At 37.6% G+C, this 23056-nt stretch overlaps 1 protein-coding gene across 6 annotated transcripts in view; it reads left to right on the forward strand.

Moving 5' to 3' along the window:
- The first annotated feature begins 7280 nt into the window (after positions 1 to 7280).
- The window catches only part of LOC139974569 (uncharacterized), a 72702-nt gene continuing 56926 nt past the window's right edge, over positions 7281 to 23056 (forward strand). For 3 of the 6 annotated variants that reach the window (XM_071981802.1, XM_071981803.1, XM_071981804.1), the window contains exons 1-11: positions 7288 to 7963; positions 12904 to 13029; positions 14001 to 14117; positions 15537 to 15656; positions 16654 to 16767; positions 18066 to 18185; positions 19166 to 19276; positions 20104 to 20217; positions 20622 to 20732; positions 21926 to 22036; positions 22742 to 22852. In XM_071981802.1, coding sequence (XP_071837903.1) covers positions 7876 to 7963; positions 12904 to 13029; positions 14001 to 14117; positions 15537 to 15656; positions 16654 to 16767; positions 18066 to 18185; positions 19166 to 19276; positions 20104 to 20217; positions 20622 to 20732; positions 21926 to 22036; positions 22742 to 22852 — 1243 coding nt within the window. In that variant the 5' untranslated portion in view covers positions 7288 to 7875. Of the gene's footprint in view, positions 7964 to 12903; positions 13030 to 14000; positions 14118 to 15536; positions 15657 to 16653; positions 16768 to 18065; positions 18186 to 19165; positions 19277 to 20103; positions 20218 to 20621; positions 20733 to 21925; positions 22037 to 22741; positions 22853 to 23056 lie in introns of those variants that run through there. The other 3 variants (XM_071981808.1, XM_071981806.1, XM_071981807.1) reach the window with 3 other exon arrangements.

Raw genomic sequence — 23056 nt, forward strand, 5'->3', positions numbered from 1 at the left:
ATGAATGGTTTTGTTGTTTACGTTTTGCCGTCTGCTAACTAAAAAGATCACCTATTATTTTGCTATGCAGTTTCTCAAGTTTTACCTTAGCCCAAGCTATCAGTATGCTTCAAAATTATAGAAAACTTTCTGCTTACCAATGCGTTTCAATCTAAATGCACCTGATTCTCAACAAATCCTTGCTATTCGAGTCCTCCGTTGTTTAAAGTTTTTGCTTTTTTGAGAGGTCAGAGGTCAAGAGTCCTTTACGCACATGCCGAGGTCAACATCGAGTGCAAGTGAGCTTTGAAAACCTGGATGGTAAGTTACGCGCATGAAACACAAAATATCGTAACTGTAGTTTACTTTTTAATAGAGTTTGTTGAAGGCGAGGGACCCCTATTGAGCTAAGGAACAATGGGTATAACGTTAGCTAAGCCAAATGTGTAACAGTTGAGTTCCGTGAGTTGAAAGTTTGAAAACGTATCGACTTAAATTCGTTCCTTCTTCAAATGATTGATTGGAGATCAAAAACATTGTAGAACTCCCGATCCTTTGAAATAATACCTGACACACCCAGTGCCATTGATGTTATAGGCAAGTTCAATTTTCCGTATCGTAATCACGTATATAACAAATATTTTAATGAAGTTCTCGAGATCTGTTAGGTACAATGCTCGAAAGTTAAAGAAGAGACAACTAATGTGCTTGAAAACATATTATGTTACATTAATCCACCAAACTATAATCAAGAATGATGAAAATTATGCATAAACTTTCACAAGTTTGTAAATAATATATAAAAAACTTGCATAAAACTTTAGGGCAGCAGTTGTTATTTTCTTTACTGGACTAAATGGTTAAAAACTTGCTATATAGAAGTAGTCAATAAGTGTAACCGCTACATAGATCTCTCAGTTTAAGAGGTAACCAGTTGTATTTGGATATAACCGATGGCAGAACTTGTCAGAGTAAAACATATTTAAAACTCAACGCAAAGTACTGCCTTTTTTAAGTATAAGAGGTTAATATTTTGTTCATTAACTTTGCAGTTTCCCTCTTAGCGTGGGACAACCACCATCCTCCCAAGATTCCCTCTCATTCAATGATGAAAGCCGAATAGAGGGCGGTATGAACTTTTATTATTCGCAAAACCTTAGACGTTTCTTGTACTGACTCACAAATGTGCACTCAGCGAACCTCTCTTTGGGGGGAAGGGGGGCTGTGGACGAATGCTTCTCAACATTACCTGGCCATTCATTTGAAAGTGAAGAACAAAAACACAACAATAACAAATCAAATTAACTTATAATAACGAAATCTGAATAGATTATCATATCCTGTGTAAAGTCATGTGTCAATCACCAATATTTTATTTTTCTCTTAGTTTTCCTTCCTAACATTTTACAATCGGGATGCGTTTCCTCAACTCTAGATCTTCCTGCGCGTTCAACAAACTTTCTTGTTTCGAGCCTTTGGTACTCTTTCAACATTTCTTCCGCCATCAGTAGTGGGAAGGTGTTGAGGGGCGCAAACTACGGGAAATCGGACATGTATGTTGATTTAACTTGATGAGGGAAACTACAAAGTTACCCTAAACTTTCCGACAAAATGCCATCGTCTTTGTGCATTTTTACCACAATTTCTAGTAGGTGAATTTTTTTTCCAACAACAGACATTTTTTTTTTTTAAATTTCGCAATAGGGCATGTTTAAGTTACATACATATATGCATGGCCACTTATTATTTACAAAATTCAAAAAGAGTATTTTTTTACAGGGAACTTCTTACTATGACAAGGAGCAGCATGGTGGGGTCATCGTGCCCCCCCCCCATCGGCTCCAGCAGGTTCTTCCCCTACTCAAGTATTTGTTATAACTCTAACTGGTGCCTTTAGCTGACCATAAACCCATCTGATGAAGATAATAACAGCTGTCCAGAGCTTGAGGTTATATGCAAATTATTATTTTTTAACAATGCTTTATATATGTATTGAATTGTGAATCTTGTCGTATTTTAATTTCAGGCTGTTATACAGGGATGCAACCACCCTTATTGTACTAGGATGTCTAATATGTTAGCTCGTCCAGAGGAGGGTGGTCCCCCTTTCTGATTAAGTTTGGAAAATCGAGGGTGCTAAGATGCAAAATGGTGCTATTAGTTTTGCAACTTTTGCAATATTGTTGAAGAATTTTCGACTGTTTAGGTCGTACACATATCATATATTTATGAACTGTACACTAGGAACGGTTGTTCATGATATTCTCTCTGCCATACCCTGATGAAAGTTTACTATAAAACGTATCGTACCGTTTTCGAAATTGCAGTGTTTGAAGTCGATTACAGATTTTGCACAAAAAGTGAACTTAAGTCAACCAGATCCTGAAGCACACTGATAAATTTTCTTTAGGTTTCTCTTTATAATTTACATCCAATATCCAAACTTTAAATTGGGATACATCTCTATATCATATGAACACACGTCAGTCGTTGCCATATTGTCAAGTTTATATCCCTTAAGTTAATTAAAATAAGCACCCTAGCCAATCCAAGGTCAAAACAATAAATGGTGGGGGGGGGGGGCGGGGGTCATGTTGTTGCCATGCAGTGCCGACATGCAGATATGCTTAAAACTAGGTATATGATTATAGTTTTTCACGCAAGGTTTTGTGGGGTTGAGAAAGGGATGTGTATATCACCCCTCCTCCTCCACCACCCCCCCCCCCCCCCCGCCCTGCCTGCCCGGATCTGCGTCTGCCGTTGTAGAGGGGTATACAAGGATAAGGAAATGTATTTGAATTTAGCTTCAACGGCATGCCCGGTGATGGGCCATGTATAATTAACATGCGTGAGGAGCTTGGGTGGAAGGGGTTATGGGGTTCATTGCACTCAAAAGCGAAGCAAATCGTGCCATTTTCTGCCGAATATTTCTTTGATCGAAACCAATCAAATTGTACTGCTTTATCATTCGTTTCATACATCTTAAAAGATTCTTATTTTTCGAAACGAATAAACAGAAACTAGAAACCATTGCGATGATGTTTAATCCTGATATAGAACAAGTTAAACATGTTCAATATGAAACTAACCAATTCAACCAACTATATATCCACAAGGAGCAATCAAATTACGAAAATCAAATTTTGTATTAACTCACATCGCTGATGCTCTAAAGTCTTGTGTGGTTTGTATCAAAAAGAGTTGATATCTCACCGAAGACTGTTCCGTTATGATTATTTGATATTAGGAGTGAGTACCGTAATCCCGTCTCAAGATACCACACTCTTTAACCTTGATTTGCTTTCCAATCGGATTTTGCAAACGCTAACTGAGCTTTCCAAAGGCAGACTGTATAGTGAACAGGTGTTGCATTCATTATCCTTCCTGGCATGGACAATCCTCATACCATTTCAGGAATTTATCTGGCGTCCGTATATGCAAATACGCCTCTTTTATTCCGCACTAGTTGTCTATATATTGTTAGCATACTTTGTTCAACATATAATGTGCATGAGAATGTGTAGTAAGCAAAGAGAAGTCGCTTTATTCCATTCCCATGCCAAGCAATATATCAGCTTTGATTCACCAAATGTTTGCATATGTGTACCAATTTCTCGGCCTTTTGGCTACAGTAAGATCATGTGTATCATTATGTTCCCCTTCTGGGTGAATCGTGATACACACCTGACGATGATCACACAGTCACAGTCCCAAATGCAAGGGGACTGGGTTGAGAGTGGATCAGTCATTTAGTAGTTTGGTTTTCGTGCCAAGGTTCTTTCCTGGGTGTCTTTTTTATAAGTATCAATTACTCGACCTTTCCAAGGGACTCGTGTTACACATTTGACGTAACATCGTCGTGATCATACGGTTACATTCTCTATGTGAGCGGACTGGGGTTGAGAGTGGATTATTTAATTATTTTGGTTTTTGTGCCCATGAATATCTTGGGTGACTCTTCTTAAAAGAACCAATTTCTTTCCTCAATGTAGTTACCGACGTCGAACATGTGATCAATATCACTAGCGCCATCGGTTTTGATGGTCAATAATACAGCATTGTCCGCTTCTCTATGTAGTGTATAATACGCGTAACATATCTTATCCAAATACCGAGAGCAGACGACACAAAGGGCAGACAGCAAGTGAAATCGTTACAGCGCCATCTCTTACTCGTTTACCATGGTCTTTTCTTCAGAGTAGTTAATTATTAATGGGTAACCCCTAAACCAAACACTAAGCCGGGATGGGGGGGGGGGGGTTGTCTGATATCCCCTCTCCTCCGAACAAACATGAGGACCTATCAGTGTTGTATCTCCTATAGGATTATGCCTTAGGACAGGCCCATAGAATTTCAAAGTTTCTTAACGCGATCAATTGATTCATCCATGTTACCGAGACTTTCGCAAGACGTATGATTGATGCAAGACAAGTATTGCCCACCACCAGATATTCCCGCTCCTTTGTTTTGGCAATTTACAGAGGCATGGAGCGATACCTTGAATAACATCGACTAGTCGTTAGCGTGACATACCCATTGAGCATCTAGTCTATGGATTGATGCGATCCATGCATGGTTCAGGACTATCGTCGATTCGTATTCAGTCTGAGTCCAAGTATAGTTAATCCAGTTTCGAAACAAATCCCAGCCAAGGTGCGAGTCTGTGCCCATGCAGATGCGAGTCCTAGTCCCGGCGCGAGTCCGAACATTCGAGTCCATAACACACAAGATCGAGTCCAGCCCACCATGTGCGGAATCAGAGCACGAATGATAGGAAACAATAATTACATTATAAATATTCACATGTCATCATTAACATATATGATATGAGTGGTCTGTGATGCACAACTCCACCAAAAAGCTCTGTGAAAGAGCATAATTTAAATTACATATGGTGTGAAAATAGGGAGGATTGAAGGTGAATAAACCATTTTAGGAAATTCTTTGGTTACATGTTGATTTAACTCTGAGCGAGCAAGTGGAAGGGTTGGGTTCAGTATGCTAAACTTGCTCCTCTTCTAGCTTAAAATCTAGACGGTCATGATATGAAAATTTAAATGGGAAAATATCTCAGCTATCATGTGGTGGGTAGGAATTGCCAGTTGAAAACTTATTTCTTTGCATTGGTGGGTCTTGAAAGTGACGAGTTTAGTGTGTAAGTCAATGGAACAATTAATTGCCGTGCGACAGCCAAATTAGGGACTGCCATTGTGTTGACATAGTATACCACTAAAGGAAGTGATAACATCTTACTTTATGTTTGTTCTTTTCCCCCGTTATTTTCATGGTGATTAAAGTGAGCAGTATTTCTACTTAAGACAATAACGTGTGTTAGATAATACATATAACTTTATTCTTGTAGCAGCAACAGTTTGAAATTGACTCAGGCTTTATCAAAGGAAATGAATAAATGAATGAAGAAACAAAAACACCAACAAGAACAACACACGTAAGGAACTACATACTCGTGTATTTCTGTTGTATATATATAAATAACTTGCAGCCCACCCGTGGGTAACGCGGTATTTTACTGTCAAACTTGCAAACAAAATGTTTTCGTTGATGTTTCAAACAGTTAAGGTTTCGTTAATGCAAATGATATTTTAGCATTTGGTCACATAACCATTGTTTTTTTGAAAGGGAAGATTTTATCTTGCTTATGCTTAACTGATCAAAGACATAAGTTTTAATTTTATTTGAACAGTATTTCGACTATACACACAGCAATGAAGGCCTTTCCAAAGTGTCACTCTATAAACTGGTTACCGTAACGAGCTATACTAATAATTTGCGGCCTGTTACTCAGCATGACTTGTCGACCTAATGTTCGCCTCCCCCCTTACCATCGATACACTAAAATGTGTGTGTTTACGTCATGGTAACGTAATCGCCCCTCAGGCTGCATATGAAATAATTAAGGGAGTGACGTCACAGTTAGAAAGTGCGCTGGTGTAAACGTACACCTGTAGTTTATAGTGTGCAACAGGAACGCGGGTAGTGGAGTTGAGGGAGGGATGCTATGAAGGAGGGGAAAGGGATGAGCTTGAAGGGGTGATTGAGAAGCCTGCATTGTGGGAGTGGGGAGGAAGACCCAAACAAAATGTCCGAATTGGGACATTTCATGGCTTAACCACTCACCTCTCGTACGTTATGCAGAGGGACAGGGGGTAGGAGCCAGGGGGGAGGGGCACCGATGGCACGTGCCCCACTTTTTTCCAAAGTAGCAAATGTGCCCTACTGGCAAATAAAATATGTCCCTTTGATGAAGATCTGTCTTTTGGATATCTTAAGCCTTTGTTAATTTTAATATTTTATTTTTCGTGCACCATAATAGTATTCATGGCATACTAACATATCATATATATTTAAGTAATGTGGCCGGTGTGTACCGGTTTATAGCATAACGAGTGCTGGTTGTGGAATGACAAGCTTCCTACCCCCTGCAGAGGAACTTAAGATCTACAAGACTGTCAATATATCGAAGAGATGATTGCATGTATGTATATATGTATTTTAGATCCTCCTGCAAACAGGAACTCGCTAAGAAGCCTCATTGGCTTATCAAAGCCGCAAGCTGACCGAAGTCAGTCTCTTACATTCAAATTTGAACGTCCATGATTATGAATTGTCATTGTCAACAACTCTGTAACTGGACGACGTATATTAATCTTGGAGTGACTCGAACCGGTGACCTTATTATTGGAAGGCCTCGACGTTAACCACTGAGATAACACTCCTAGGTAAAAAATTGTAGATAAAGCATGTAGATGAAGAAATACTCTTGGAGATGTTGTAAGCTATTCAAACAGTTCATTATATCACATTGGACAGCAGCATCACCCTTCACATTCTAGGGTAATGTGGGTGAACGGAAGTGCATCTAACCCAGAGAGAATATATCTACCCCCCCCCCTTCCCCTTCTCAACATTCCTACTTCCAAAACACTTTTTCACACAAGTACATGACTCCCCCAACATTCTTTTTACATTGACCACGCCCATGATCCACTTTTTATCTCTTAATCTCGACATCAATAATTACTTCACCAATCGGAAATTCCCTGCTTCTAGCCTACAAACACACTCATTATATACCATTATATACCATTGCATTAATTAAACATGAGCTCACGTATGCGTCACCTTATAATCCTGCCAGGCATCATACGAATTAAAGCTTCCCTGCTCCCAGCAACCATTGTTAGCAATTCAATAGAAAGTTTACACAAAGATGGTCCTTTATCGATCCGGTAGCGAAATGAAGCTACGAAATCAGAGTATACATTGTAGTTACACAACGCAAGGAAAACTTATACAGGCTGGACATACACAAACTTACTAAGAAAAGGACACATTTTGTTTATCAAATTAAAAGGAATTTGATATATTATTTGGAAAGAGAAACGACAAGGACTTCAAAAGGTGTGAATGGTGTTATTGTTAAAGTGACACCTTATACTGAAATAGCAAACAACAATCGAGAAATATAAGGCCGAGGGATACATACCAACATGGACGCGTTATAACACTTTTATCGGAATTTCTATTGTGGTGTATTATTGTTATAACCTATACATATTGTTTATAAGTTATAACATATAAAGTGTACTGATGCAACTTTGAAATCTGTGCAAAAGTGGAGAACATTTTCGAAATGGATCAAATGTGGAAATGTTATGATGGAGTAATTTGAAACAAAAGAGATATTTTAATTAGACGTACCTGTTAGCTAAAATTCGATTACGCAACAGTTTCGAAGGAGTACTAACGACAACACTATTTACATCACATGATGTCTCAAACAAATTAAGATCCCATAGAAGAGTTTAGCCTACTTATAACAATATTACTTTATGATAAAAAAAATCCTGCAACGCAAAAAAAGTAAGCATTCGTATGAGAACGATTTCAAGTGGAAAGGAAATGTGGATTTTATTGAACTGTGGAGTGTTTATGGTGGCGTTAACATTGGTCACTGGACAAAGTAAGTCGTTTTTAAAGTTTCTCTGTTTTTCCTGTGACTAATTACAACCACATATGGTATAACGTATTGTATATGTCACAAGGGAAACATTGTTAGTCTGAGAGAAGTATGTTTATTTTAAAACAAAGTTATACATTTTAAACGGCTTGCAGTTCACGAAATTGTTTGATTTAGAGACCAGAGGCAATGCAGTTTCTGCATTTTAGTACAGTATATATGGCTATACTGTAACTGTGAACCGAAGCCTTCCTAACTGCAGAGAGAGAGGGGAGGGGGTGTTGGGTGTGGGGGATATCCAACGTCAGTTATGGGGGATGTTGTGGGGGATTATCCAACGTCAGTTATATAAGTGTATCTAATTTGACATTGCCTACATGTTAGTGAAACATTTGGTCTTTGTCCATTGAAATTTGTTAGAAATTTTCTTTTGTTATGATTTAAATGGAACGCCGATTGTTTATTATTATTCCTATTATTATTATTTTATTATTACATTTTTAAAGAGGGTTACAAGACTTAGTTAACAAAGTGCTATAATCTTCCCAAAACGATGAAGAAGAATTACAATTTAAACACTAAAAGAATAACGAATAACAAACAACTTGAACAATAATATAATGACATTACAATTAAATTAAAATTATGAAGAGTAAGAAGCAGTTTTAATAAGACGTTTAAAAGAGCATACACACTTTGCTTTCTGTTGTATTAAGTGGCAATTGGTTAAATTCTTTTGCAGCGAGATATACGCAGTAATCGATTTGTCCTGATTTGAGATATTAGTTGAAGGTCACGTACGTAAGAGAATGGATATGAAAATCATCTAAAGAATTCAACATGTCTGTACTATACATATATTGAGTGGTTTCCTCCATTTAAAGATACATAAGTTATGAATTAATCTATTTTCCTTCATTTTATCACCAAAACACAACCATCCTATAAGAGCTTAGACATACTACCTCTTTAAATCTTTCGTAGAAAGCCTGCATTGAGATTCTAGTTGCCGCATTTTGTAATTTAAGAACCCTTTCATCATTATTACGAGTAGGCTTATGCTAAACTGCAGTAATCTAAGCTTTGTGAAATATACAGCAAATATATTATAAAATACTAGTATCATGATCAGTGAATGGTTTCATTCGCCATCATAGTAATCTTCAATTTACCATTTTTCAAACAGAGACCACTTGGTCATGCCATAAGAAGTTACTATCAATTTTAACACCAATTTGAGTAAGTTTTTACATCTCACACTTTCAAGAGCCCATGCAGGGGAGTCTCATTTTCAGTGACAGACAACTAATTTTCTTCATTGATTCTAGCAACTTTCTGCTTCGAAACCAATCAACGTTGCTTTTTTAGTCTCGTTTGTATTTGTGATCATTTTATTATCAATATTCCACTTGTGCTACTTGCAACCTCAATTATAGCTTCTAAATTTATTTCTATAATTTCGTTTCCTGAAATATGAAAACTTGTATCATCGGCATACATATCTGCTTTGGCGTGTGTTTATAGCATATATCCATATCATATATGTGTATCAACTATCAGTAACAACAATAGACCAAAAAGATTTTAACAATAAGGGGATGATGACCTTTACTGCAATAAAGCTAAACTGCTTAACTGTTGTCTCTTTTTTTTCACAGTACAAACTGATCAAGTCATGTACATTGGGTGGTTTAGAATTGCTTCTAAAAGTCGGAATAACTCCCCCCCCCCAAACTGAACTTGTATTTAGAATATGTGTTACAAACTAGGACCGAGACAGTAATTTACCTTGAAAACATAGAAAGTTACTCCATCTAAAATGCAGTGTCTCTAATAACGTCCAATTCATGTAGGTATTTAAATACAAATCTCGCTGATACACAAATGACGTGTTACTGTGAAGATAAAGTGAAATGCAAGGGCGGCGGAACCGGAGGGGCACAGGGGGCTTTGCAAATCCTGGCTATGCCCCTGACTTTTAATGAATTTCTGTGGGTCAATCTCAAAGCTATTTCGAAAAAAAAAAATTGTTAAGATATTAACAAGAAATAAACTCTAATTCGGAAGATTCCTACATTAGCAACTAGCATGATTTCGCCTCATATTGTCTCAAAAGAAAATTTGTTCCTTGTTTCCCAATTTGCACAATGGATATTGCAGTGCCAGTATGCATATTTTCCTTGAAAGGGGGGGGGGCAGGCGCGGCGGAACGGAAAAATTATTGGGGGGGGGGCTAATATGTGGAGCCTATCAGAGCCTTATATAGCCTGTATATAAGGCTCTGGAGACTATCTAAGCGGAGCGCCACCATCGGTTGGTGCGGAGCGTACAAGAAAATTTTGGGTTTTTCAAACCCCCAAGATGGCCGGAAACGGCACTTACCGAGTGTTTCATGCTGCGAATACCTAGCCCTAAAACATGGGTCTCAAGCCTGCAATTTCTCAGATTGCACTTAAAAATCTGTAAAAACATTGTAATTTGTATATTCGATGGTGTTTTAAGAGAGTATACTCGACGTGTACTCGCAGAGACGTTTTTGAGTGTAGTAAATTACTACTTGCAATTAAATGCAATAATTACAAGGGCGTCGGAAGCTATTTTTGATTGGTACGGCGGTTCAGAGTGTGGCCAACTATCATAATTATCGGGGGACGTTTGGTAGGTCAAACTACGCTACGCGCCACCATGGTTGGCGCGTAGCGTAATGGAGAAAATTTTGAAAATATGCCTCCCAGATTGCAGGAAATGTCACATTTAGCCTACTTGCCGTCATCATTATTGAAAATTATTGAAACATATACCTCCGAGAATTTTTTCCCCCATATTTTAGTCCTACTTTTTTTTTACTTTTTTTTTGCGTCGTGAATATTGGTCCGGCGTTCGCTGGACCTGCCCGTACCGGCTCCGACGCCCTGAATTAAATAAATGTCACAAGAAAAAACAGAAAGCATTTCTTAATGTCAACAAATTGGTAATTCAAAAACCATGTGCAGTTGCCAACAAATTTCTATGACCTAGCACTGTCATCATGTCATGAATGCATGTACCCTCCCTATACGTACAGGTGAAATGCTAATATTGTGTTTTTGTTCGTTTAATAATTGATTGCGTTTAAAAATAAAGCCATGTTCCACGCCTTGAGTGTACTCGTAGTGTAAACGCAAATGTTCATGAGTGTAGCGTTTAGCTTATTACCCTCTTATTTAAAACAATAACATTCGATGAGGCATGATACAGACAATCAATTATCATATTTAATTATTACACCTATGTAGTATACGTGTGCATCGGACAGATCGACAAGTATGCATTAAAAAATGGGCAGATGCACGTTTCGGAGCCTTGGTAAATATTGGGGGGGGGGGGCTTATCATGCATTTGCCCCCTCAACTTTTTCATTGGGGGGGCTGAGCCTCCCAAGCCCCCTCGGTTCCGCCGCCACTGGGGGGGGGCGTTGATGGAGTGATGTGTATACGCAAATAAGATAATACAATAAGAGTTATAAAGGGTACTAAATATAAGGCTGCATCAGTTCAATCGAATTTCTGCAAAGTGCCCTTTGATGTCGGTGCCCCCCCCCCCCAGATTAAAAGTGCTTCCACCGCCCTTGGTGAAATGTATATGTTTCATATTATCCATGTAGGTTTTACTACCATTAGGCGTAATGTATAGTACTTGCATCGTTGCTTACAGAAGTAAAAAAATATCAGCAGATTCTTATAGTGGTTGTTCCACACAGTTGTAACATTTCCGTTGAGAAATTTTGTCAAAAGTTTCAACTGGAAGGAAATTCTTTTTAATAATGAAAAAAAGGAAAGAAAAGGTAAATGTCCAAACAACTATTTCAACACAAAATGAGACGTAACATCCTTTTCAAAGATGGCGTCCTATACGAAGTCATTGTAAATTATAACCATTAATATATGCCGCTGATTTATATTTACGGAAACAAATACGAACAAACGTTGGAGAAAACAGATCCATGGCAGGTGAAGGGTCAAATAGGTAAGGTAGGTTTGGATACTAGCCTTATGTCAAATTTGTGAGGGATTTCCCCTACTTGACAAAGTTGCCATGGAAATTCAAAATTTGTAGCAATACTCTCACCATAGTGCTAACTCAGTTTCTGTGTGTCGTCTGCACTGCAGTGGTCAAATCAGAAACCGTGTATGTGAAAGCATGAATGCAATGTGTTACTAAGCAGGTGGAAAACAGTTTACAGCAAGAACACCGGGTTTTAATATTGAATATTTTCTGATTTCCATAATTTTATCTTAACTAACTGCTTCTCAATTTTTGAATACTGTAAATATCGCCTTCGTAATGTAGGCCTGCAAAAAGACTGAAACTTAAAAGTGCTCAGCTCATGATTCAGGCCCAGAACAGTTCGCGTAGGGGGTGCAACGTAAGGCCTAGGCCTAACTGACTTAGGCTGATGTACAAGTTTCCGTGACTTCTGTTGTTAATGTGGATTCTAATACATTACAATATTACCATATATATTACCAACCAGAATTAACAAATCCATGGATGAATCTGCGCTCATCCGCACTGCCAAGGAACAATTCTTGAATAGGTCAAGAGTATCTGGTTTCTGATAAGAATTAGAATGGGGAAACTAATTCGTATAATAAAGGGTTGACACTCTAAGCTCTGCACCAAGCTTTAACCTGTCGAATGCTTAGGCTTTGACCAAAAACTTGAGGTACTGTACAGATGGCCCACATGCTTAATGCTGAATTGTTTTGAATAATTAACATTTTGTGAAAACTATGTAAACCTTCCTGGCACTGACACTATGGTTTTATAGTAGGTCGAGCAGCTGAATCACAGGCTGCACAGTTTTTTTAGAGGCTCATATGCCTAACCCATGTCTAACCTATGCTACTTTTAACAAAGTTCTTAAAGGTATTTTACATTATTTTCTGTTCCCAATATTGTAGGTGATCCATGCAACAGCGGTCCATGCCAAAATGGTGCTACCTGTTCCAGCTTTGTCACCAGCAGTATTTCAGTTTATTTCTGCGGTTGCCTCAGTGGTTTCTCAGGCGACAACTGTGAAACCAAGGGTAAGTCATTGCACATTAGAATTTAAGCCTTCACAGAAATTTTGTCGTCAAAATTGTCAAAATACTGATCATGCATACATTATGCAAGAGATGGCAATGAGTTTTTTTTTTTTTTTTTAGTTTTATAATTTATAAAGTATAAGAACTTCATTTAGAAGTTGACATAATAGGGAGTAAATGCACATCTTTTATTTTGGGAGAGGTGTAAGGAAATATTATGGCAGTTGGGGGGGGGGGGGGGGGACTTAGGGAGTTGCAAGGTGTTGCAAGCAGTGCATGGAGATGGTGGCTATCTAACTAAATTTTCAAGGATATTATCTGGTTTTCCAAACAGCAAATTTGGATGTATGAAGAAAAAGGACCAAAATATCAAAGAATGACTAATATGTACACTGTAGGAGAGATATGTTGGTTTGGGATATATACATCGCAATCTGAATTTGACATGATTAAAAACTTATATGGACACTTTTGCTCAATAAACGACCTGTTGTCAGAGAATTAAATGCTGTTGCACGCACAGGAAGCGTTGTGGTTTTCACTGTCTAAAATTGCTGTGAGAGCACTGCACACTGTACTGTGTTCAGATTAGCCGCGTCAAGGAGGACTTCACATATTTCTTACGATGCTTTTGATTAACTGGTGCAAAGTATGAGCCTTAATATTGACCAATGAAGTCAAATTTTATATCACTAGAGAGAAGAGTCAACAAACTTTTCTTCAAGTTGGCATACAGTAGGAAATTGGTTATGCAATCACACTCCCAGAAAGCACAATGTAAGCATCCAGAGATAGGGACATTTTGAAGAGGTTCACTGCTTTCCGAAGTGGTTTTTACTTTTTCAGATTTTATGCTGCAAGATTTTGTGATAGCACAAAAGATTGGTCATTAAAAAAGCTGGTTTGATCTGAACATGGCTGTCAGCTTGGCAATTGCTAATTAGAAACATCTTTCTCTTAATAACCTACAGATGATCCCTGTGACAGTAATCCTTGCCAGAATGGAGCTGCATGTCTAAGTTTGAATAACAATCAGTTTTTCATCTGCCAGTGTACTACTGGCTTTGAAGGAGATTTGTGTGCAACAGGTACAGTACTAAAAAAAAACCGTTGTAATCATACACTTCCTCTATACATAGGCGTAGGAGGCTGGGGGGGGGGGGGGCTGCAGCCCCCCAACCCAAAATTTTGTGAAAATTCGGGCAATATGCTGATAATTTTTCGGGCACCTACTGAGAGAAAAGTAATTTGCAATGTGTTTTTCAATGGTTAAACTTATATTTTCTTATCATTATTATTGTAACGACTTTCCCAATAATTATAAGCAATATGGAAGGGTTATAACACGGAAAATGATTGTATGTTATTGGCATGCAATGTAATAACTGATGCATGCCTATATGATATGCACATTAACGGGTGGAATGTGCGCAGAGCACCTGAAAAATTTTGGTTATAGTTTTTCGGACAAATCTTTACAGCCCCCCAAAAACAAATTGGGCTCCTACGCCTATGCCTCCATATAAAGCCTTACATGCAAGTTTTTGTCATTTAGCTTTCTAGTAAGGAGTGTGCCAATTTTTACCATAATGTGGCATACTGGCATTACAGATCATTTGTATTGCAGCCGACTTTGAGCATTAAATTTGACTAACAATTTCTTAAAGGATGTTAAAGTATATTAGTACTGGCTGAAAATGTACTAGAAACTCAAATAAAGGGTCATTCAAACTTTTAAAATGTAGCAACATTACAATGTGTTTCCTAATACTACTATATAATCTCAAAATGATACACGTACTGTGTAATCAGGGGTGAACTTCAGGTTTTCCAGGACAAGGGGTGCCACCACTTTCTGAGTAGAGTGGATCTTGTCTCACAGACTTTTTAGTGGAGTCAAGGACTAATTTCAGTGTACCAAAGTAGCCATTTTATAGGTGCTGTGGCTGAGTGGATAAAGTGGCATTTTAGGCAATGAGGCTTAGCAATCGGGAGGTTCCGGGTTCGATACCCGGCCGGGTCATGGTAAGGTGGGTTTTTCATCCCAGAGCAATCTACGGCTTTTCCCATCTAAATTGACTTTTAAAAAGATTTGAAAAGATTCCAAATTTGAGTTGCAATGGTGAATTGGAAGCCACCCGATGTGTAAGTTGTAATCCATAAGGACTTGCAGATTTTCTCCCACATATGTGATTGCTTCGAAAGCGTCGTAAAAATTAACCAGCGATTATTATGATTATTATTATTTGGCATTATTTAATCTACCATCTATATTCCTGTCATGCAGCAACAAAGTTCGACATAGCTACTTATGAATTATTTTGGCTGTTTATATTTTGCTCTGAAACAAAACAAGGTTCCACCTGAGGAGAGTGTTTGATTGGGTGGGCACTACTAAGCATTAATATACTATCTTGTAAATGAAATGAATTTTCAGATCTGTGCTGATATCAGAATAAAGTTTCTTTAATTCATATCTAGTCAAATCTTTATCATCATTCTTACAGCAACGACTGCTTGCAGCAGTACTCCATGCCAGAATGGCGGTAACTGCATACTGCTGAGTGGAGTCTCGGGTTATGTCTGCCAGTGCGCTGTTGACTTTACAGGAACAAATTGTGAGCTCGGTGAGTGGAAGAATGATAACTTTAGCTTTGATGTATGAGAGATTCCCCAACGAGAGTTGGCAGTGTTTATTGTTTTATCAGGTTTCTAACACCCAACAAATATCCATCCCTCAATTGCAGGTTATGTGTAGTACTGTAGTAAAAATGGCACCTTGTGCTTGCAGCATTATTACAGTTACAACAAAAATCCATGGGTTTCTTTGGGTAACACTCATGGGTAATATTCATGGGTAACACTTATGGTTTATGAATGTTTGTAGACCTACAGGAAAATCACACCTTGTGCTTGCAGTATAAATCAAAAAAGAAAGAAAATTGTTTTCCAGCATATCTTTGAAGGGGGTTTAGAATACTTGTGGTTTGTAATGAGTGCAGTAAAATGTCTTTTAAAGGGGGGGTGGGGGGGAGACATTAGCAGTATTGACAAACTCTTGCACAATTGCATTGTGCTGTAAGAACTTGTTGCTAGTTATGACATGAATAAATTTCTCAGAAACAATGAACAGCTCCACAGGGTCTTCTCAGCTGATAAAAAGATCATGATTTGGAAACCTTGTAGGTAGCTAATTATGCAAAGAAATGTTTATTTCTGCATTTCTGCCAATGACAAAAGCAAAACTATACTTTGCATATCGTGGTTGAGAAACCTAATCAGACAACATGTACTGAATCAGAAAAACATTTATTTCACCACGTTCCGAGTTATGATACGACTAGACCCAATGAGAGGGGTGGTTACCGGCAAGCTATAGTCCCTTGGCCTGGTGTCAAGTGGAAGAACCAGGGGTATATGGGATAAAGGATAATGTATTCTCATTTTCAAAATATGCTGAAGACAAAATGAAGACTTCAAAGGAGGCAGGGGGTGGGTGGGGGTCGGATCGTGATATAATTGTCCCTGAGGGCCCGACTTGGCTCGAGATGCCCCTGCCTCTGACACAATACAAGTTTGCCACAAGATGTATCTGATATATGAAACTTGTTTCCAATTTTGCAGAGGAGGGCCCATGTGAAAGTTCCCCCTGCCAGAATGGTGGAACTTGCAACAACTTTGATACCTTTTACACCTGTACGTGTCTCAGCGGCTGGATTTCAACCAACTGTGATGTGGGTAAGGATATTTCAAGAGATTTTTTTCTTATCAGTTCTTGGGCTTTTTTCTTGTTACATGTAGGACCACAGGCAGTACAACTGCCAAAGGTGTCTTTCTTCAGGTCAAGATCTTTGGACATTTTTTGGTCGTTTCAAAAGATGTCTAAACTCATAACAGATAGGAATTTCTTTCAATTTAAAGTTCAGCAGAAGTTGCACCCATAGTGCGCTTTGAACTGGAATAATGTTGTTTCCCCCATAAAATGGCAGTTCCCGTGGCATTAAATGCTTTTCAAAGATTCAGTATAACACATTAAATTTCAGACATACAAAACTAATTATTGCTTTTTTATTTCTTAGTTCATGCAAAAATTAAGAGAGACAGTTATTTTTTTAGCCTGATTTTTTTAGCGCAATTTTAGCAAGTGGCCAAAATTGTGATATTCTAGGTTTTTTTTTTTTTTTCTAGTATAAATATTTATAAACAGGACATCAAAAGTGCTTACGTAACAAGAAAATAGTATTTTAAATGTTAGTGTACAAAAACGTAAACAAAAAATATATATACAAAACATACAAGTGCAGCTGTCTACAATAAATTATCCAGATTACCATTTTGTAAATAAATAGCAGCACAATAAATAAAACTATTTCTATACACATTAATTCTGAATTGTTTTGTTTCTCAAGTTATACCTAGTAGTTTCTCGAATTAATGAGTTAATATCGGTATGCAAAGAATGTCTGTTATTTCTCTGAGTGCAATTTACACTTCTTAAGAACTCATTTTAAGCAGCATTGTTTACAGTACTCATAAGAAAGTTAAAATCTATATTGAAAAAAAAAGGTGTGTGTCTAGCAGCTCAGTTTGTTCAGTAGTACGTATTTACAGCTCAGCAGATATTTTCATTTCTCAGTCTGTTACATCATGTATCCCATCGAGTATAATGCTGCTCCCCCTGATAACCTTAACGAATCCCATCGTTTCTTCACCCTGTTAATTTTGGTACCACCGATATGTGCCAAATCTGGTACTACAGCCCTTCGCCTTATGTGGGCCGAAGCTTTGGAATTCTGTTCCTATCGCCATCCACATGATTGATGACAATGATAGGTTCAAAGGTCATTTAAAGCACATGTTATTTTGCTAACATGGTTGTATCTTTTAATAAGGTAAATATGTACAGTAAGTTCTGTCCTGTTCGTATATTTTACTTGTGCTTCACCGGCCTGCCTTGTGCACGTCTATGTCATCTCGGCGTAGATAGAGGGCGGGCTGTACAAATACCTTATTCTATCTGCTCTATCTCTCTGCAGCTTTCACACAGAATGCCTGTGATAGTAATCCATGCCTAAATGGAGCCACATGTAATGATGTCGGTAGTCAGTTCACCTGTTCGTGTACTCAAAACTGGTCTGGAACAACCTGTGAAGTGGGTAAGGATCCTACTCTCTGTAAAAATCACACACATTTTTATTTATTTATTTTAGGTTTACAGTCTTGTACAGGGCCAAGGCCCTTTCACACGACTTTTACAACTTAACCCTGGTCATTGGTAACTTGTCACACCTACACACCAAGTGCGCACAATTCAATCAATCTCTCCTGGGGCACCACAGTGCACCACAACCATGTGTCCCCCGGGGGACTTCCCATAGGGTGCAGCCACAAACCGGCGCACGCAACAATTTAAACTTTTTAAAATTTCAATGCATTGCATATATGATATAACAACAGAAATTAAGTATTTATGCAAATGATACAGATACATCATGTAAATGATTAGTGTCTGATTAGCCAATGGGAAGCCCCAAACGTAATGTCAAGGGAACCCAAGGTCAAGGTGCCTCCATAAACACTTCCATGTAATATGTAATGACTATCTATATTTTGGCTAAGTCTGTAAAACCTCATAATGGGTGTTGTGGGGAGGGAGGGGTGGGGGCAAGCATATCATTCCTTAGGGTTCCAGAGGGTGTTAATCTGGGACTGCAAATAATTGAAAGTATTCCAGAGGAAATTAAAAGGAAAAATTGCAGTCTGATATCCTGTGTGAAACACTGATGCAATAAAAGGAAAGTTGGTAGATAGAGCCAGACTAGAAATAGGTTGAAACACCATGCCATGTAATTGGTTGCAATACTTGTTCAACCAAAAATAAATAAGTGCTAGTTTCTTGTATTTACAGATGTTGAAAACCTTGAGAACACTCTTAGTCCATTTTGGAACACTTTGCCTATGACTGCGACACATTTTTTGTGGCAAATTAATTAACTAAGGGCTGTCGTATTTTGCTTATCAGTATTGTGGTTGACAATTATCATGAACTGGTTTAAAGGGCTGAATTACAAGCAGTATTTTGCATATTTTGAAGCACTTTTCAAATGTTATTCTTCTAATTTTTGTTTCTTCCTAGGTAATCCTTGTTTGAGTAATCCCTGCGAGAACGGTGGCAATTGTAACAATTTCCAAACTTTCTTCACTTGTACCTGCAGTGGATCGTGGGCAGGTCTAACCTGTAATATTGGTAAGTTATGGTACCAAGTAAGGTCCAATGTAAGAACATTTTAATGTATAACGCTATTGTTTTTATCAAATTAGTCCCCCACCACCCCCCCCCCTCTTCCCAAGTTATATTAGAAGTAATGATTAACTACACTTACCTGTCTTCCCACAACAACTGCCCTCTTGCTCTACTGTTTTACTCAAGGAAGTTAATTTGTAAATTTATGCTCATCAGAAGGAGATGGATGTTGCCTTTTATTACAAGCAGCTGTTTGGGGAACTTAACACACTCTTTTATGGAACACTAAAACACAAATTTTACTAAAAGAGTTGAGAGCACGTATTCAAACCTTGTCACCATGGTAGCCAAAACATTAATGTATGTACAGAGTGTGAGTATGAGAGTAATAAGGCTAACTGATAAAAGGGAACTTGCAAGATATTTCAGGACCTGAGGATGACCAATGCTATGGTTGAGTTGACTGATGCTATGGTCAAGTTGATTGATGCCATGGTCGTAAATGATACCTAGCATCTGGAAGGTTGTGTGTTTTTGCCTGGCCATCTTTAGTAAGATGAATTTTCCTATCTGTAATGGTTTTACAAATTTTATAAGAAAGAAAAAGAAGTTCGAATTGAGCTAAAATCCTTCATCCCACATGCACATATGGCTGGTTAGGGTCTTAAAATAACTAGTCTTCCAGGCTGATATTCCAGGCCAATATTATTATATTTATTATCTATTACAGCATGGATTAACACTGATGAAGTGAGTACAGACTCTTTATAAATTTCTGTTGATATGTTTTGAATTCTACTGTATAATGGACCTGTATTCTTATCTTCCAGGTGCTTGCGCTGGCGTTCCATGTAGTAATGGAGGGACCTGCACAGACTCGTCAGACGGTAGCTCGTTCACCTGTTCATGTGACATCGGCTGGCTCGGAGACACCTGCGACATTGGTAACCAGATACCCTCTACTTGTCTTACACAAACGGTGTATACATACAGACATTAATTTACCTTGCACAGTTGAATAATTATTGAGCTTATATGTAACACAAATTTTGAAACCCTGACATTTCATGGCTTGGCTGTCCGAGATCAAATTATTCAAAAAAGTAGAATGATGTTACAGTCACATAATCCAAGGCAGCACTGTCCTTTTTAAGTTGAGGAAATCTTAATTTAAGATGTAGCAAACCTTCTTATTAACATTGTCTTTCTTTTTCAAAGCTATACTGATTTAAATCTAAACATCAATCAAATTGCTTTTTTTTCTTCTCTCAAAGCACAATCTTTTTTCTTGTTGAACTATTGAGTTTTTCTCTCTGCACTTTATTAATCAAGTTTCTTCCCCGCACAGACGATCCTTGTAATAGCAATCCGTGTGGTGATAACGGCTTCTGCACTGGCCTGGTGTCAGGCTACCAGTGTTTCTGTTCTCAGGGCTGGGACGGCAATAACTGCGAGATCGGTAATGAACTTATTCCATTTAATTCATCCTCTATGATTTTGCATTTTAAGTTATATATATTTAATTATATTTCAATGACGACTACTTCCATACTGACCTGCCCAAAAAAAACAAAAAAAATCACACCTGCCAAAATGATAGTCGTAAACGGTTAATTGCCAGTAGCTGCGAGAAGAGCTGTGGGATTAATCGACTACAGAAGAAATAGTCGACTATCAGTACTAGGAATACCTGTACATTCATAGGTTAGTTGTAAAGACATGACTTGCACATTGACACAGTGATACTGTGGACGAAACTGCTACATTCAGTTCCTCAACGAGGAGACTTGCTGAGTTTACACTGTTTGGTTTGTCATTGGAAACAATACTTCACAGTGCTCATTTAATTTATATAAATATTTTGATATTAAACTGTATTAGCTGTCAATGCAGATTTTTCAGCTGCTGTAGTTTTTCTATCTGGCAACATACCATAGAGAAAGAATGAATTGTAATTCACAAAGTTAGATTCTATGGACAAGGTACTCCTACATTGGTTAAATGCAAGAAGAAGAAGTATTATGGGTGTTACTTCTGTTGTGGTTTGGTTAATATGAGCAATACTTGAACAGTGTTAATTCAATAAGAATGATGTATAGGCTCATTCAGTTTGGGTTATATTCAGCAAATTTAAAAATTGAACGAATTGAACAACTTCCATCCCAGAAGATAAACTCTGGTTTTATTCATCACAGCTTTTTTCCTGTTTACATATAATTCACAAATTGTAAATATTTTATATTTAAAAGACTGAAAGAATTAAAGCATCTCTTCTACAAACAGCAGATGGTATTGTTCTTCATTGCAAATGACAGTAATCTACTTACATAAATAAATAGATACAATTTAATTTGAATGATAGATTGCAAAATAAGTACCTACAACTTAAGATATTTGCAAATTAAAATTATTAATTTTTTTTTAAAAAGCACAAAATTGTACTTATGTGTTTAAATGGTAAGAATCCTTTTCCTTTTTCAACAAATGTCTTCAAATTAATGATTTTGCACAAATTTCTTTGATGTGACAATTTTTTTACTTTTAAAAACTCTTCATCTTCTCGCCATGCAATCCTGTTATGGGTGCGTGCCTATTGCACACATAATCTCTTAATTGTTCTTCCCTTTCGTGCGCTACCCTTTCACCCTTTAGCCGATCCCTGTGAGTTGGATCCCTGTTCTACAAATGGAATCTGCCGAAACAATGGAACAGACTTCCATTGTGTTTGTATTCCAGGCTATATTGGATTGCTGTGTGAAGTTGGTAATATTCTAGCACGTTTTTTTTACTTCTTCATCTTTTGAAACAATTTTCCTTCTAAAATTTGTGCTATTTAACTAAAATGTTTTTAATGATGTTAGACTCTCTGTCACACTAGAAATAGTTTGAACATTTCTAGGCCTTATCTATTATGATCATTTGCTTGAAAACGGGAAGTTTTCCAGGTTAGATAGGAATGTTAAATAGGAATGTTGTTGTCGGATGACCATTTTAGCTACTTTATAATTTGCTAGATTATAGGATATTTGAACCCTGACCTTCTGCTTTATATGTTGACACGCTAACCCACTATGCTATGCGACACTGATGTTATGTCTAGAGATTCCAAACTAATTAAGGAAGGGCGTCATGAAATATTACAACAGAGAACTACTACAGAAGGATATTAAAGATAGGTCATCATCACTTGAATATGTGACCCTATGTACATATGGAAGCTCATAAATTATCATCTGTTGAATATTCATACAACAGAGAACTACTACAGTAGGATATTAAAGATAGGTCATCATCACTTGAATATGCGGCCCTATGTATATAAGGAGGTTCATAAATTATCATCTGTTGAATATTCATGCAACAGAGAACTACTACAGTAGGATATTAAAGATAGGTCATCATCACTTTAATATGTGACCCTATGTACATATGGAAGCTCATAAATTATCATCTGTTGAATATTCATAGAAAACCCCTGTAGCAGCAACCCTTGCCAGAATGATGGCGGCTGTGTGGGGACCATCGATGGCTACACCTGTTTCTGTCTGGATGGCTGGCTCGGTACCAACTGTGAAATTGGTAACTATATCTTTGGATTGCATCAGTATTGTACAAATCTCACATTTAATGTATTATTAAATGGTTTGTTGATTTCCAAACAGTTCTTCAATGCCATTTCTCCAAAGTGTTTAGATTATTTTTTTAATAAACTGGTTCAGTGGTCAGTTTTGAAATTGTCTAAGGCAAGTACAAATGTTGACTTTGGTAAGTCTTACAAAATAT

This window comes from Apostichopus japonicus, chromosome 9 (assembly GCF_037975245.1).
Source record: "Apostichopus japonicus isolate 1M-3 chromosome 9, ASM3797524v1, whole genome shotgun sequence".
Lineage (NCBI taxonomy): Eukaryota > Metazoa > Echinodermata > Holothuroidea > Aspidochirotida > Stichopodidae > Apostichopus > Apostichopus japonicus.